Below are 15,757 nucleotides of genomic sequence, written 5' to 3'. Positions count from 1 at the left end.
CTGATGACGTATTCGTATCTTCTCTCAGGAAGTGATTGTGGATTCAGCCATCATCTCCCCTGATCTCAGCTCACTTTTTATAACACTGAGGGCTGATACTGACACAGAGACTCACATTTGGCTGAAATCGGTAAGACGTTTCATAAGGTCTAAAAAAACATTTAATTTTTCTCTTTGATCTTATCCACTTATCCTGGTGTTAGAACTCAAGCCAAAACTAACGAATGAATTTAATGGTTGACTGAAGTTAAGAATGTATCAGTAAAGATGAGAGAAGAAAGATTGAAATGGTTCGGACATGTAATGAGATGAAAGAGGGAGTATGTGGGAGGGAAAGTATTGGATAGACAATTAGCAGGAAAGAGGAAAAAGAGACGCCCAAAGACTAGATTGGTAAAGTACGATATGAAAGAACTGGGCCTGAAGGAAGATGATGCTCTGAATTGAGATGCACGGAGATGTGTCATTCATTATGGCAACCCTGAAAAATACGGGATAAGCTGAAAGAAGAACAAGAGGAAGCTCGTACTCACTAAAGATAAAATAAGAGTAGATATTACTCACAAAGGTGCAATGAATTTTTTGTATGCGAATAATACCAAAAGATTAAGTAACCTTGGTCTGTGGGCTCACTTTCTTTTGTGATTTGTACTTTGTGATAAAATGTATTATTTATTTTGTCGATTACAATGAGTGCTTTGCTCTAAATGCTCGACCAGTTTAATACCACTGATGTGAGACTACATATATGCTTTCTCTGTGTAATTAAGATGTGAAAGAAGCATTGCAAACCCCATCTCCGTCCCCTTGCCCCTCTCACCCAAAAAAAAAAAATAAAACACCAAAAAAGAGCAAAGGGAAATTTTCTTACAGTTGTGTCTTCATAATTCAATTCTACTTAATCTGCCTAATAAATATTTTTTCGTTTTCTTTATTTTCTTTTTTCCATAAACTTTTTATTCGTTTTCTTTTTACATTTAAATTACTATTGGTAAAATAGTTTTACCGTTGTTTGCCAAATAGCATTCATATTTCTTCGTTTCTGTGCTTTAAAAAACAAAACAGTACGACACATCCCTGCTGTTCACGAGATGTACCGAGATTCGTCTCCTTGCTGCCAAGTATGTCATGATTGCCTCTGCCAGACTTGTAAGTAAAATAAGATTACAATAAAATAAGTAAAATTCCCTTTATTCATCCCATAGTGGAAATTTGTCTCTCGGGTCTATTCCAAGGATAGACTGGAATAACCCAGGCGTTGGCCGCAGTGCAGTGCCACAAATTGAGCTAGGGCAAGGTGACTTGTTCAAGGCCACACAGTGCAGCGACGGATGATCGAACTCGGTGCCTTTCGGGTTCGAAGCAAAGACCGTACCGCTGAGCCACGCCCATTATGTAAATAGAATATCAAAGTTATTGATGGTGGAGCAGTCAGTCCAACGTCTTTTCCAATTCACCAAGCTACCAAGGGGGGGGGGGGGGGGGGGGGGGGGGGGGGGGGGGGGGGGGGGGGGGCGAAGTGGCCGAGTGGTTAAGGCATTGCACTGTGACCTGGAAGGTCCTGGCTTCGAGCCCTGCTTCAGGCACTTTGTTTTTTTTTACCTTAGGCAAGATTATTCACCCCCAATTTGCTCACTTGGACAATATGGGTGATTCCTGACTTCAGACATCTTGTTTGATGAAATATCTATAATCCTTCGTGTAATGCCTAGGCGACGTTATCTTATGATGCTGTGGCGGAAGGACATACAAAGATTTAAAAAAAAAAAAAAACAGCTACCAATCACTGTCATAAGTAGACTCGATTCAGGTAAAAAAAAAAAGAAGCTATTGGAACAATCGTGTCTAATCAACCAGTAATGCTTTGGCTAGAATCAAAAGCCTCATAGAGTCATAGAGTTTATTCCTGATTCTCTAGCATAGCATCGGCAGTGACATGTTACTGCTGGAACTTGGGCCATTTCTTTTATTTCTCTGCTTTGTTTTGTTTTTCTGGGTGTTTTTCTGGGTGTTTTTTTGTGTGTGTGTGTGTATTGTTTAACTTAACATTCCATCTCTTTTATAATTGTACTGAAAATTTGTCAAAGACATTTGTACAATCGGATATTTTATGAGCGAATTGTCTTTGGAGCTCTTTCACTTTCAAACTATTTTGTAGGGTACGTGGTTTTGTGGTATGACACTCGCCTTCGAATTGGAAGGTCCTGGGTTTGAGTCCCAGCGGTGCAATTTTTAGTCCCTTAGTAAAGGCTCTTTACTCACATTCTCTTACTTTTCCCAGGTGTAACATGAGTACCTAACTGTTTACAGGGTTGTCTCTGTCTGAAAAAATTGTAATATCAATTAATATAGCGTCACGTCTCATCCTACATGTTAAGTGTTGCTGTTGGCTAGAGACCCTTTTTCAAGCGCTTTGAGCACATTAAGTGGATATTGCACTATATAAATGCTCAAGTTTTTTTTTAGTTTTTTTTTTTCTATTATTATTTCCAAATCTTTAGATTTATTTGATTTGATTTATTTATTATTATTATTTTTTTTACGACTTGTATCACCCAGGAGCTTCACGTAATTCTCCAACAAATGTGCACAGCCTGGGAAGAATTGCTGAGGGAGATGGACACGAAGCTTTTACGATTTGCCGAGGAGAAGAAGGTCAGTCAGTGATTGTTTATCATTATTTTATTATTATTATTATTATTATTATTATTATTATTATTATTATTATTATTATTTTTATTATTATTATTATTATTATTATTATTATTATTATTATTGTTGTCCTCTTTATAGGGTATAAGAAAATTATTCTTGGATCTGCATTTGAAATTTCGAACCGGATCACAATACGCATTGGCTGAAGAAGGGTTTTGAGCCCGAAACGTTCTGTGTTTGGTATTTTGTTCTTTTTTGGAAGCTGTCATAGTCATTTTTGTTTATTACTCTCTTTACAGTCCACAGCTTCTATCAGCTTAGTAATACTTTGATAAACTGGGTGGGGTTTCTGACCTCCCATAGTTGGCAGGGAGGTACTTACTGCGTCTTCTATCCCCTTATATCTGTTTTCCAACATGCTTTCTGTCTTTTTCTTGGATTGAGATTACTTGGTTTTATCCTGGCCCTGGCCGGAGTCCTAGCTGGGAGGAAAACAGTCAAATGCTTAGTTATTGTTTTGGGAGATGATATTTTTTTCTCCTTGTAAATCATCTCTCTGTTATGTATTATAATATTTGTTATTTTGAATGTATAATGTAAGCATTTGAGTATATTCCTTTTTGTTGGATTTTGTGCTTGTGTCCGGATGAGACTTAAAGGTGATCTCAAACTAAGTACATTGGTGGTATGCTCTTGAAATTTACATCTGATCCCTATTTGTTCCCAGTTCCCCTTTGTCTTACTTTTTCTTGGGTGCTTGAATTGTAATTCTAGAACTTTTTACGATCCCATTTTCTTCCTTTTTACTGGCGCTGATATGACCTAAATGTGTTGCAGCGCCATAAAACCATTAAAAACAAACACAACAAACACTTTGATAAAGAAAGAAACGCTTTGCATGATATAGTGGCTTTATTGATGTTAGCACAGGGGATCCCTGTTCAATCAATCTCTCAATCTTCTGATTGTATTTTAACACCTCTTCACCTACTTCCTGTTGCTGCTGTAGTGTGTAGGCAATGACATCGTATCTCTATTCTATAGACCATTTATTGGCTTGACTTACGTCATCATCGCGTCATCACCACGTCATCACGGGTCTTAACCAATGGATTAATGAGTTAGACCAGATCAGTCATTAAAGCTAATGGATGTTTTCTTTGAGAACTGTGCACTATGTGACCTTGGAATGCGATTTCCCCATAGGGTTCTCAACTATCGTAGTTTAGATATTATAGTCTTGTATTCTCTCTCTCTCTCTCTCTCTCTCTCTCTCTCTCTCTCTCTCTCTCTCTCTCTCTCTCTCTCTCTCTCTCTCTCTGTGTCTCTCTCTCTCTCTCTCTCTCTGTGTGTCTCTCTCTCTCTCTCTCTCTCTCTGTGTCTCTCTCTCTCTCTCTCTCTCTCTCTGTGTCTCTCTCTCTCTCTCTCTCTCTCTGTGTCTCTCTCTCTATCTCTCTCCCTTTCTCTGTCTCTCTCTCTCTCTCTCTTTCTCTTTCTCTCTTCTCTTTCTCTCTCTCTCTCTCTCTCTTCTCTCTCTCTCTCTTCTTCTCTCTCTCTCCTCTCTCTCTCTCTCTCTCTTCTCTCTCTCTCTTCTCTCTCTCTCTCTCTGTCTCTCTCTCTCTTCTCTCTCTCTTCTCTTCTCTCTCTCTCTCTCTTGTCTTCTCTCTTCTCTCTGTCTCTCTCTCTCTCTCTTCTCCTTTCTCTTTCTCTCTCCCCTTCTCTCTCTCTCTCTTCTCTCTCTTCTCTCTCCCCCTTCTCTCCCTTCTACTCTTCCCCCCCTCTCTCCCTTTCTCTAATATTTCCCTCCCTCTCTCATTCTCTCTCTCTCTCCCTCTCCCCCCCCCCCCCCCCCTCCCCCCAATATTCCATATAAATCTTTGACTTTCCATTTGTTTGTCTCTATATTTCAATCCCGTGTAATCGTTTTGATAATGATGATGACAATGACAAATATACAATCTTGCACGGGTCTCTTCTTTCCTGCAATTACATTAGAGTACCTTAGTTAGTACCGTGTAGTAAGTATGTTTACATCCTAATTTGTACTCTCTGACTCTTCTGCACACACACACACACACACCCACGCCCACCCACCACTTCCCCAAACACACACACGCACGAGCGCGTATACACAATTTCTTCTTTCTTCCCTCGTCCCTCCCTGCTCCTTCCTTTAACCCATCCATCGTTCCGCCTATCCATCCATCCATTCCTTCAATCCAATTACCATCCATTACTTCGATCCATTAATTAATTAATTAATTAATTCATTCATTCATTCATTCATCCGTCCATCCATCCATCCAGCATTCATTCTTTTGATACATCCATCCATCCCTCCCGCCCTTCCACCCATCCGTCCATCCATCCATATTTCTATCTATCAGCCTGCCTATCAGTCCATCTATCTATCTATCTATCATCCATCCATCCATCCATCCATCCATCCATCCATCCATCCATCCATCTATCTATCTATCTATTATCTATCTATCTATCCTATCTATCTATCTATCTATCTATCTATCTATCTATCTATCTATCTATCTACTACATGTCTATCTATCTATCTATCTATCTATCTATCTATCTATCTATCTATCTATCTATCTATCTATCTATCTATCTATCTATCTATCTATCTATCTATCTATCTATCTATCTATCTATCTATCTACATGTCTATCTATCTATCTATCTATCTATCTATCTATCTATCTATACAGGTCCATCCAACTACCTCTCTATCTATACTTGTCTATCCATCTTGAATTCATCCACTCACCCACCATCTGTCCGTCTACAGCGACTTCATCCATATTATAATATTATTACTCTTTCTCTCTTTCTTACAAAAGCAACGCAGCTGTTCGTAAAACCACCAATATTCCACACAACACTCATGTTACCTAATCCCCCCTCCCCCCCTCTCTCTCTCTCTCTCTGTCTATCTCTCTCTGTGTCCATCCACTCCTTACTCTTTCTTTCAAAAGCAACACTGCTGTTCGTAAAACCACCAACAATCCCATCGGTCATGTTACCTCATTTCCCCCCCCCCCTCTCTCTCTCTCTCTCTCTCTCTCTCTCTCTCTCTCTCTCTCTCTCTCTCTATCTCTCTCTCTCTCAACACTTTCTCAGATTGTAATATATTCAAGCACCAAATTCCAACACAACGCTGACTATCAGAGGCGTTGAATACAACCCCCCAAATTAATCTTTTCTTTTACTTTCCCCCCGCTCTCTTGTTAACAAACAGAATGACTAACCTCATACCTCAACGCCTTAGATTAATCAACGCTCTAAGGGAATTCCCCTCAGGCCCTTGTATCACGGCCCGGCAGCGACATCTATATATGAAGTCCTAGCGGCCCGGTAATTCCCCAGACGAGCGGTATCAAAATTCGGGTATTCCCAGAACGCGCGCTGCTCTGCTTTGCTGACCTAGTTGGTAACATCTTGGCTGTGCTCACGTTACCACACAACGGTAAAATGACACTTCACATTAAACCACGGAAGATAACGAGGCGGTGGTTGCCGTGATAGATAGAGAATTCTGCCGTTCTCTGGAAAAAACAATTATTTGAAAATTTGGCCAGAAAACTCGTCCTTCAAATTTCGATCGATTTACATGACCCTCATCTTGGCTAAAACTCTCAAACCTGGGACCTTAAGGAATACTTCGCGAAGTCCCAGGTTTGAGAGTTTTTGTCAAGATGAGGGTCAGTTAAATCGATCGATATTTGAAGGACGAGTTTTCTGGCCAAATTTTTAAATATCGGTTTTTCCAGAGTACGGCAGTATTGTGAAGGGTGGTTTGTGTTGTATATGTCCTTGTGTGTGTGTGTGTGTGTGTGTGTGTGTGTGTGTGTGTGTGTGTGTGTGTGATGATGATGATGATGATGATGATGATGGCATGATTTTGTAGCGTTTTGTTTCCATCACATTCTTACAAGGGTTTTTAACTAAGTTAATTTATTTGATCTAACCGGTGTAAGATAAAAATACCTGAATATTCAGAAATGTGAGTGGAACAGGCACTTTTGTTGATGATAAAAAGACATGAAGTGAGTAGAAAAGTGCCAGAAGACTACAGAAAATGATAAAAAATTGCGGCGATAAGGATTCGGACCCACGAACCGCCTGTTACAGCAACTCTGCCTGGCCACGAGAAGGACACTCTACAATCGACTCCCTTCTAGTTACGGCCAGACTTACTTACTTACTTATCCGAACCAGCGACCACCTGAGCTCTAGCCCTTCGGTCTTGTGCCATGACGTAGAATTTAGACGTCTTTTGTAGTTGTTCCAGGTGACTATAGATAGAACGCGCTTGGCCAAGGAGTTCAGAACATTGCCATTCGGAAGTATAACGGACCAACACGCAAACTCTGTGTAACCATGAACTTATATTGTCTGGTTAATACAGTTTAGTGAGAACAACTCACAAACGCGGATGGCAAAAACAATAACAAAGGCCTGAGTGACGTCATCTTCGAACTATCTATACAGTGTGTTACTGATGCTTGGATTTGGTGGGAGGAATAGTTACGGCCAGACAGAGTTGCCGTAGCAGTCGAGTCGTGAGCGGGGTTCGAATCCTCATCGCCGCAAAGTTTTTATTCTCTATTGTGTTCTTCTGGCACTTTCCTACTCACTTCATTTCTTGTTGTCAAACATCTGAAAAGTTGTGCGTATGTATGAATTCATAAACAAAAGTGAATATAACAGCTTCAAATTAAAAAAAAAAAAAAGAACCAAATACAAAACACGGAAAGTTTCCGGCTCAAAATTCTTCTTCAAACAACAACAAAAAAAAAAAAAAAAAAAAAAAACAACAACAAAAAAAACCCCCAAAAAACAAACAAAACAAACAAACCATAAAGACATAAATACATTACTAAATTCCAGACAGACGACAGAGATATTTGGTAGGTCTTCTCTTGTAGAAAAATCTTGGAAAAATTTACTTTACTTTCCAAGATTTGTAGACTGAGAAGACCTACAAATTATCTCTGTTGTCTATCTGGGATTTAGTAATGTTTTTATGTCTTTATTGTTTTTTGTTGGATGTTGGCTGAAGAAGGGGTTTGAGCCCGAAACGTTCCGTGTTTGGAAGTTTGGTTCTTTTTTTCTTACTATGGGAAAACACGTTTTTAAACTTTTGGCCAGAAAACTCGTCCTTCAAATATAGATCGATTTAAAAGACTTTCCGAAGTCCCAGGTTTGAGAGTTTTGCCAAGGTGAAGGTCATTTTAACCAGTTGATATTTGAAGGATGAGTTTTCTGACCCAAATTTTAGATACGTGTTTTTTTTTTTTTTGGTTTTTGTTTTTGTTTTTGGTAGACCTCGTGAGCATAGGCTTCGTGGTCTCGTGGTATGACGCTCGCCTTCTGACTTGGAGGCATCTGATTCGAGTCTCACTGAGGCCGCTCACAGTTAAATATATACTTGGAATAGGCTCTATACTCACATTCTCAAACAAAGCCCCCCCCCCCCCCCCCCCCCTCCACCATCAAATAAAACGAAAACAAAAATAAAATATTCCTATTATCAAGAGCCTGTAGCTAATTGTTGGCGCCTTTCGTCCCTGATGTACATATAGATAGATTGAAGTTGACGTCACTCGGGTCTTTGTTATTGTCTTTTGCCATCCACGTTTACGAGTAATTCTCACTAAACTGTTTTAACCAGACTGTAAACGTTAAAGGTTACACAGAGTTTTGTGTGTTGGTCCGTTATACTTCCGGATGGCAATGTTGTGAGCTTCTTAGCCAAGCGCATACTATCTATACATATTTTTTTTCTAATTTTTAATCAGAATTTTTTATCTGTGTGTGTGTGTGTGTGTGTGTGTGTGTGTGTGTTGTTTGTTTGTTTGTTTTTTTATTGTAAAGGCCGTACCATTATTTTACTTTTATTCAACTGTCAAGTGTGAATTTTCATCAATTCAAACCTCTCGGGGCTGATTAAGATGTGGATTTGACACCCTTGCTGCTGTGTGTTGTGTTTGGCCATTTCTTGGTCGGCGGTCGGCGGTCGGGCAGACGTCGTGTGTGTGTGTGTGTGTGTGTGTGTGTGTGTGTGTGTGTGTGTGTGTGTGTGTGTGTGTGTGTGTTGTTGGCTGTTGGTGATGCTTGGTGAATGAATGAATGAATGAATGAATGACTGAGCAGTCGGGAGTGTGTCAAGCCCCTCGCTGTGAAAACACAGTTGACGTCATTAAGGTGTGAATTGTGAATTGTCTCCCCTTTGAAACGACACGCGACTCAAGTAAGACTTGTTATTGTTGTTACCTCCCGGTTTTGGACAAGAACGATGGTCATTTTAAACAGTTTTTTTTCATTGAAGCATGCGTGCGATGTAACATAGAGTAAAATTATAAATAAAGAAAACGAGAAATTGATAATTGAATGTATAATTGAATAAATAAATAAATTGATAGATAAGTAAATGAATGAATAATACATATATATATAACAAATAAATGAATGAATGAATAAATAAATAAATAAATAACTAAATAGAAAAATACATAAATAAATGAATGAATAGAACAATAAATAAATAGATAAATGAATGAGTAGTCAACAAATAAATAGATAATAAATCAAATAAATTTACGAATGAATGATGTATAAATAAATAGATAAGGAAATAAATGAATAAACAATGATTATTAATTATTGAATTAATTAATTGAGTAATAGAAGGTGTTCTAAACACAATAACTGATCTCCGAGTCTTGCGGACAATATAAAGAATGGTGTGGAGACAACCTTATTGGTGCTATGCGTTTTAGTAAAATACCCAAATCATCCACCAGCCACCAAAACTATGTATAACCTTTAACGCTTATTGATGCTATGGGTTTAGCCAAAATACTCACATCATCCGCAAGTCGGATATAAGGTACAAACACAAAAAAAAGCCACGTTTAACCTTGAACGTTTATACATGTATTTCGTTCTTGGTCTTGTGGTATGACACTCGCTTTCGGATCGGAAGGTCCTGGGTTCGAGCCTTTACTCGGCGTATGGTTGAGGTCTGGGAAAAAGCTCTTTACTCACATTCTCTCACCGTACTCAGGTGTAAAATACAACCTGGCCGTTAACAGCTTGTCTCTGTCGGAAAAAAAAGGAATGTAATATCGCCTAACAGGCGTCAGTCATGTCTTGTATTACATGTTACGTGTTGCTGCTGTTAGTCAGAGACCCCTGAGCACGTTTGGTGGATATTGCTCTATATAAAATTTCAATTTTGTTTGTTTGTTGTTTTTTTAAATTTAATTTGTGGAGCTTCCCTTGGCTTTATAGCTGATTTAGAATGTGTAAAAGTTGAGATTTGATAAAACAGAGCATTGCTTAGTGGATGCTCTCAAACGTGCTTGAAATGGTTGAGAACGACTCGCTATTAAAAAAAAAATACCCCCCCCCCCTTCCCCCACCTTTCCACGATTCTTATTTCTTGTTTTTCTGACTAAATTCGGTCTCTTGATAGTATGCGCTTGGCTAAGGAGTTCACAACATTGCCATCCGGAAGTATAACGGACCAACACACAAAACTATGTGTCACCATGATCGTTTATAATCAGGTTAATACAGTTTATTGAGAATTACTCATTAACGCGGATGGCAAAAAACAATAACAAAGACCTCATCATCATCATCATTGCCTTTTTCACCCTGGGTCAGGGTATAGGCCACAGACAAACAGTTTCCATCCTTCTCTATCCTGAGCCAACTTTTTTATCTCATTCCAGGTCTTACCACTTCTCTGTATATCAGCTTCTTTAATTCTTCTCCATGTTCCTCGTGGCCTTCCCCTTGATCTTCTACCCTGAGGGTTCCAGTCCAATACTTTCTTTGTTATAGTTGAGTCATTCTTTCTAAGCGTGTGTCCAATCCACCTCCATCGTCTTCTTCCTATTTCCTCTCCCACTGGTTTCTGCTGTGTTCTTTTCCATACTTCTTCATTTTTTATTCTATCCATCCATTTTATTCTGAGTAGCTTACGCATGCACCTGTTTACGAAAATCTGTACCCTCCTTATACATGCCTGTGATGCGTTCCAAGTTTCACATCCATACAGTAGGACAGACTTCACGTTTGAGTTGAAAAGTCTTAGCTTTAGTCGAAGGGAAATATCTTTAGTTCTCCAAACTCTGTTCAAAGATGTGAATGCAGCCTGTGCCTTTCCTATTCGTGCTTTCACCTCTGCTTCCGTGCCTCCATCCTTGTCAATTATACTTCCGAGATAGCAGAAAGTGTCTATATCTTCGAGTTCCTGATCTTTTACTTTGATCTGCTCCCTTTGACGCGTACCTATCCTCAAGATCTTTGACTTTGCAGGGTGAATTCTTAGACCAATTGATTCCGAGAGGCTGTTTATAATTGTGGTTTTTGCTTGCATCTGGTCCTGGGTGTGGGACAAAAGAGCCAGATCATCTGCAAAATCCAGATCATCCAACTGTGTCCAGGGGGTCCACTGTATCCCATTTCTTCTCCCTTTGGAGGTTTCCTTCATTAGCCAATCAATGGCAAGAATGAACAGGAATGGAGAGAGCAAGCATCCCTGCTTGACACCAGTCTTAATTTCAAAGCTGTCAGTAAGCTGATCTTCATGTACAACCCTGCAACTTGATCCTTCATACATTTCCTTAATGAGGTTTACTATCTTTTCAGGGAGTCCATAATGTGCCAGAATTTTCCACAATGTTTCTCTGTCAATACTGTCGAAAGCCTTCTCGTAATCCAGGAAGTTGACAATAAGAGGAGAGTTCCATTCTATAGACTGTTCCACTATGACTCGCAGAGAGGCAATCTGGTCGGTGGTTGAACGGTTTTTCCGAAAACCTGCCTGTTCGTCCCGCAGTTTAGCATCTGTTGCATTCTTAATTCTCTCTAAAATAATTCGGTTGAAAACCTTTCCTGGGATAGAAAGAAGAGTGATGCCTCGATAATTATTACAATTACTGAGGTCCCCTTTCTTTGGAAGCTTGATAAGATGTCCTTCCTTCCAATCCTTTGGGAATATCCCGTCATTCCAGATTCTCTCAAATAGTGGGTGCAGGGCCTCAGCATTTCTTTCCGCATCAACTTTTAGAGCCTCCGGTGGAATCTGGTCTGGTCCAGCAGCTTTCCCGCTTTTCATCTTATTAATGGCACCCACAATCTCTGCTAGCGATGGTGGATCACAGCTAATTGGTAGCTCAATCCTTGCAGGCAAAATTTCTGGCTGGTTGTCTGGTGGTGGTCTGTTCAGAAGGCAGTTGAAATGTTCCCTCCATCGTTCAGATTGAGCCTCTTTTCCAAAAATAGTTTTCCCATCTTTGTCTTTGACTGGTATCTCTGGTTTCCCATATTTTCCAGCAAGTGTCTTGGTAGTTTGATAAAGGATCCTCATGTGTCCTCCAGTCGCTGCTGCTTCTGCTTTCTCTGCAAGTCTGTTCATGAATGCTTCCTTGTCTTTCTTCACAGATCTTTTGACTTCCTTAGCTATGGCTCGATACTGCTCTTGTGCATCCAGTCTTGAAGCCCTTGTTCGGCTTACATTCACTTGTTCCTTCCTTGTTCTCCTCTTTTCAATAAGGTCCAAGGTGGTTGGACTTATCCATTCTTTATGTTCCGATTTCTTTACCCCCAATACCTCGTGGCAAGTTGTTATGTAGACTTCCTTGATCTTTGCCCAATGTGACTCTACATCTATGTCCTCCTCGAGCTCAGTAAGAGGTTGGAATCTATTACTCAATTGTAGTTTGAATTCCTCATTCTTTTCCCCATCAAGTCCATTCACCTCGAATTTTTTTCTTGTATGTGATCTGGCCCCGTGTTTTCTGAGTCGGAGCTTAAGCTTTGCCAATAGCAGGTGGTGGTCTGATCCAACATCTGCCCTCTCCGTACCGTCACATCTTCCAATGAACATCTGAATCTACGAGAGATACAAAAATGATCAATCTGATTCTCTGTCACACCATCTGGTGAGACCCAAGTTGCTTTTTGGATCCTCTTATGGGGGAACACTGATCCTCCAATCACCAAACTGTTGAATGCACAGAAATTTGCAAATCTCTCACCATTATCGTTCATTTCTCACATGCCATGACGTCCCATGATACCTTCATAACCTACGTTATCCTGTCCCACTTTTGCATTAGCATCTCCCATCAATATGTTGACGTCTTTCCTTGGCAACTTGTCAATGACTTGTTGTAGCAGACTATAAAATGTATCTTTGTCCTCATCTGTTGCATCGTTTGTTGGGGCATAGATCTGTACAATGTTCATGCTGATCTTCTTACTCCGTGTTGTAAAGGACGCCATGATGATCCTTTCTCCGTGTTGTTCCCATCCTCTCAGTGACTTCTGGGCAAACTTGCTTAGAATTATTCCTACTCCCTGTGTATGAATCCTGTCCCCTCTCCCTGAATATAAAATCTTCTCCCCAGACTTGAGGTGTTTCTGTCCGGATTGTATCCAGTGGGTTTCGCTTACTCCAAGTATATGCAGCCTGTATCTTCTCATCTCAGTCACAACTTGAGAGCTTTTTCCTGCTTCATACATGGTGCGAACGTTCCACGACGCAATTCGAAGCTGCTTGTTTGGCGAAGACGTCATCGGGTCAGCAGAGTCCTTTCGGCTTTGTCTGTTGTCCTTCATAAATTCTGTAATTCCAGAAACTCTTCGGTCGCCCAAGCTTAAAAAAGGATTTGGTTTGTCTGTCTGCGTTTCTGTAACGATTTGAGTTTAACGGAAAGGGGTGTTAACCCTTTGCCAACCCCCAACCTGGAGGACCAGGTGACTCGAAGATGGGAGAATCACACACCATTAGTCGCCTTTTACGACACGCAGGCTTGGCGTTGGGCTATTCTTGACCCTCTCAGTTGAGGGACCCCGGACACCACACGGGGCAACAAAGACCTGAGTGACGTCAAATTCGAACTATCTATAGATTGAACGAAGTTGACGTCACTCAAGCCTTTGTTTTTGTATTTTGCCATCCTCGTTTGTGAGTGATTCTCACTAAACTGTATTATCCAGACAATAAAAGTTCATGGTTACACATAGTTTTGTGTGTTGGACAGTTATACTTTCGGATGGCAATGTTGTGAACTTCATAGCCAAGCGCATATTATCTATACATGTCGGCCTTTATGAATGACGTTGTTAACACGTCATACTGTGTGACACACGCGACACATTTTGATGAACAAAACAACCTTAATGAATCCTCAGACTCCACATGTGTATGTGTGTGTGTCGCGTGCTGCTCTTTCAGTCGTGAAAAACAAAAATAGTCCAGTCTAGTTTCACTTTGGATAAGAAAAGCCGCTAATCAGCAGCACACGACCCATGACCGCACTTGTATGTACTATGTGTACAACATCATGATAATTTCTGCATAATGATTGGAAAGTGTCAAAAACATTGAAATGGGTTGACCGTGATAGTTTTCATGGCCAGTTGTGGATATAGTGACCACTGACTAATGATGATGATGATGATGATGATAATAATAATAATAATAATAATAATAATAATAATAATAATAATAATAATAATAATAATAATAACGATAATAATAATAATAATAATAATAATAATAATAATAATAATAATAATAATAATAATAATAATAATAATAATAACGACGAATGATGATGATGGTGATGATGATGATCATGATGATGATGATGATGATGACGACGACGTTGATGATGATGATGATGATGATGATGATGATGATGATGATGACGATGGTGATGATGGTGATGATGATATTTGCTGTTTCGTTCACAAACTCCATATCCAGGCCTCCCATTACTATAACTCCATACCTCTCCCTAAATAAATAGTAACGCGTAATGATATCATGTTTACAGTAATAATTTGTGAGTCAGGTTATCAAGCGTAAATTTCACGATTTTTTTTTAAAGTATAGTATCATTTGAAATGTTTTCCCGGATATCTTTGAATATCTTGTTGAGGTTGGTTGGCATGCCTGTGTTATATTCGGCTGGCCGATTTTATGAGTTTTTGGGCTAAATGAAATGCATCATTAGTCTGATTGAATGTGAATCTGAATGGTACTCGAAGTCGACTCAAGTCTGAGTATTTATTGTATTCGAGGACGGAGAGAGTTTTGTTGAGATTGACAGCCATTGTTGGTGTTTAGGCTGAAGAATTTTGATAATCTTCGATTGAATGTTTCTAAATCTGTTGTTGTTCACACATGATTGGAGAAGAATGTTCCAGTCTTTGATGGTGAAACGTGCAAATGAATATTTGAAGATGATTGAGTTTGTAGATTGGTGTTTTCGTGTAATTTAGTGAGACGTAATCACCAAAATGGCTGTCAAAAAAAATTAATAAAGAGCTGAATGACGTCAATTTCGTTCCTTCATTTCACCTCTGGTTCATCATTGGTCATCGCACACTCACACCTCGGGTTTCACAGCACAGATGGCCAGCAAACATACACACCCACCCCTCACCCTGCTTCTTTGCTCGATTACAACACTAATCAAAGTTTACCTCTGTTTCGTGTGTGTGTTCGTGTGTGTGTGTGTGTTTGTGTGTGTGTGTGTGTGTGTTTGTGTATGTTCAGCTCAGCTGGCATTACGTCACTATAATTCATGTGACTGTTTACCTGTCTCGTCTGAGATTTTAATGTGACCATTGCGGTGAGATCAAAGACATTGACCCGCTCAGGTGAGGAGCGCTAACGTGACCTTCCAAACAAAACAAAATGAATCTTTGTTGTATCTTAGTTGACCCAGGTCATTTCGACGGAGCGTGATTGCCCTGTCAACTTGATGACATTATTTTCTCTATTGTCATCTGGTAGCTACTTTTCTACTCACTTTATATCGTGTTATTTTCAATACAAGTGCCTGTTCCACTCACTTTTTCTGAGTTACAAATTCCCTCTCTGATAAACTCTGCTTTCCCACCTCACACACGAGTGTTCAATAGGTTACATGATACATGATGAAATAGGATATTTCATATTACTCACGATAATGGAGAGAGAGGCTTCGGATGAGTAAAAAATACTGTATTGTTCCCATCCGACGCCTCTTCATTCCACTCGTTCGTTAGGATG

The 15,757-nt window shown here is 39.7% G+C and overlaps 1 protein-coding gene across 1 annotated transcript in view; it reads left to right on the top strand.

The window, feature by feature from the left end:
• Nucleotides 1-15,757, top strand: part of LOC144963880 (anaphase-promoting complex subunit 4-like) — a 99,488-nt gene that overhangs the window by 6,745 nt on the left and 76,986 nt on the right. Inside the window, exons 7-9 of the mRNA XM_078897827.1 lie at nt 29-130; nt 1,066-1,149; nt 2,560-2,655. Coding sequence (XP_078753953.1) covers nt 29-130; nt 1,066-1,149; nt 2,560-2,655 — 282 coding nt within the window. The remainder of the gene's footprint in view (nt 1-28; nt 131-1,065; nt 1,150-2,559; nt 2,656-15,757) is intronic.

This window comes from Berghia stephanieae, chromosome 2 (genome assembly GCF_034508935.2).
Source record: "Berghia stephanieae isolate SIO BIC M18660-M18661 chromosome 2, UCSD_Bste_1.3, whole genome shotgun sequence".
Lineage (NCBI taxonomy): Eukaryota > Metazoa > Mollusca > Gastropoda > Nudibranchia > Aeolidiidae > Berghia > Berghia stephanieae.
This window is presented reverse-complemented; position numbering and strand designations above follow the sequence as displayed.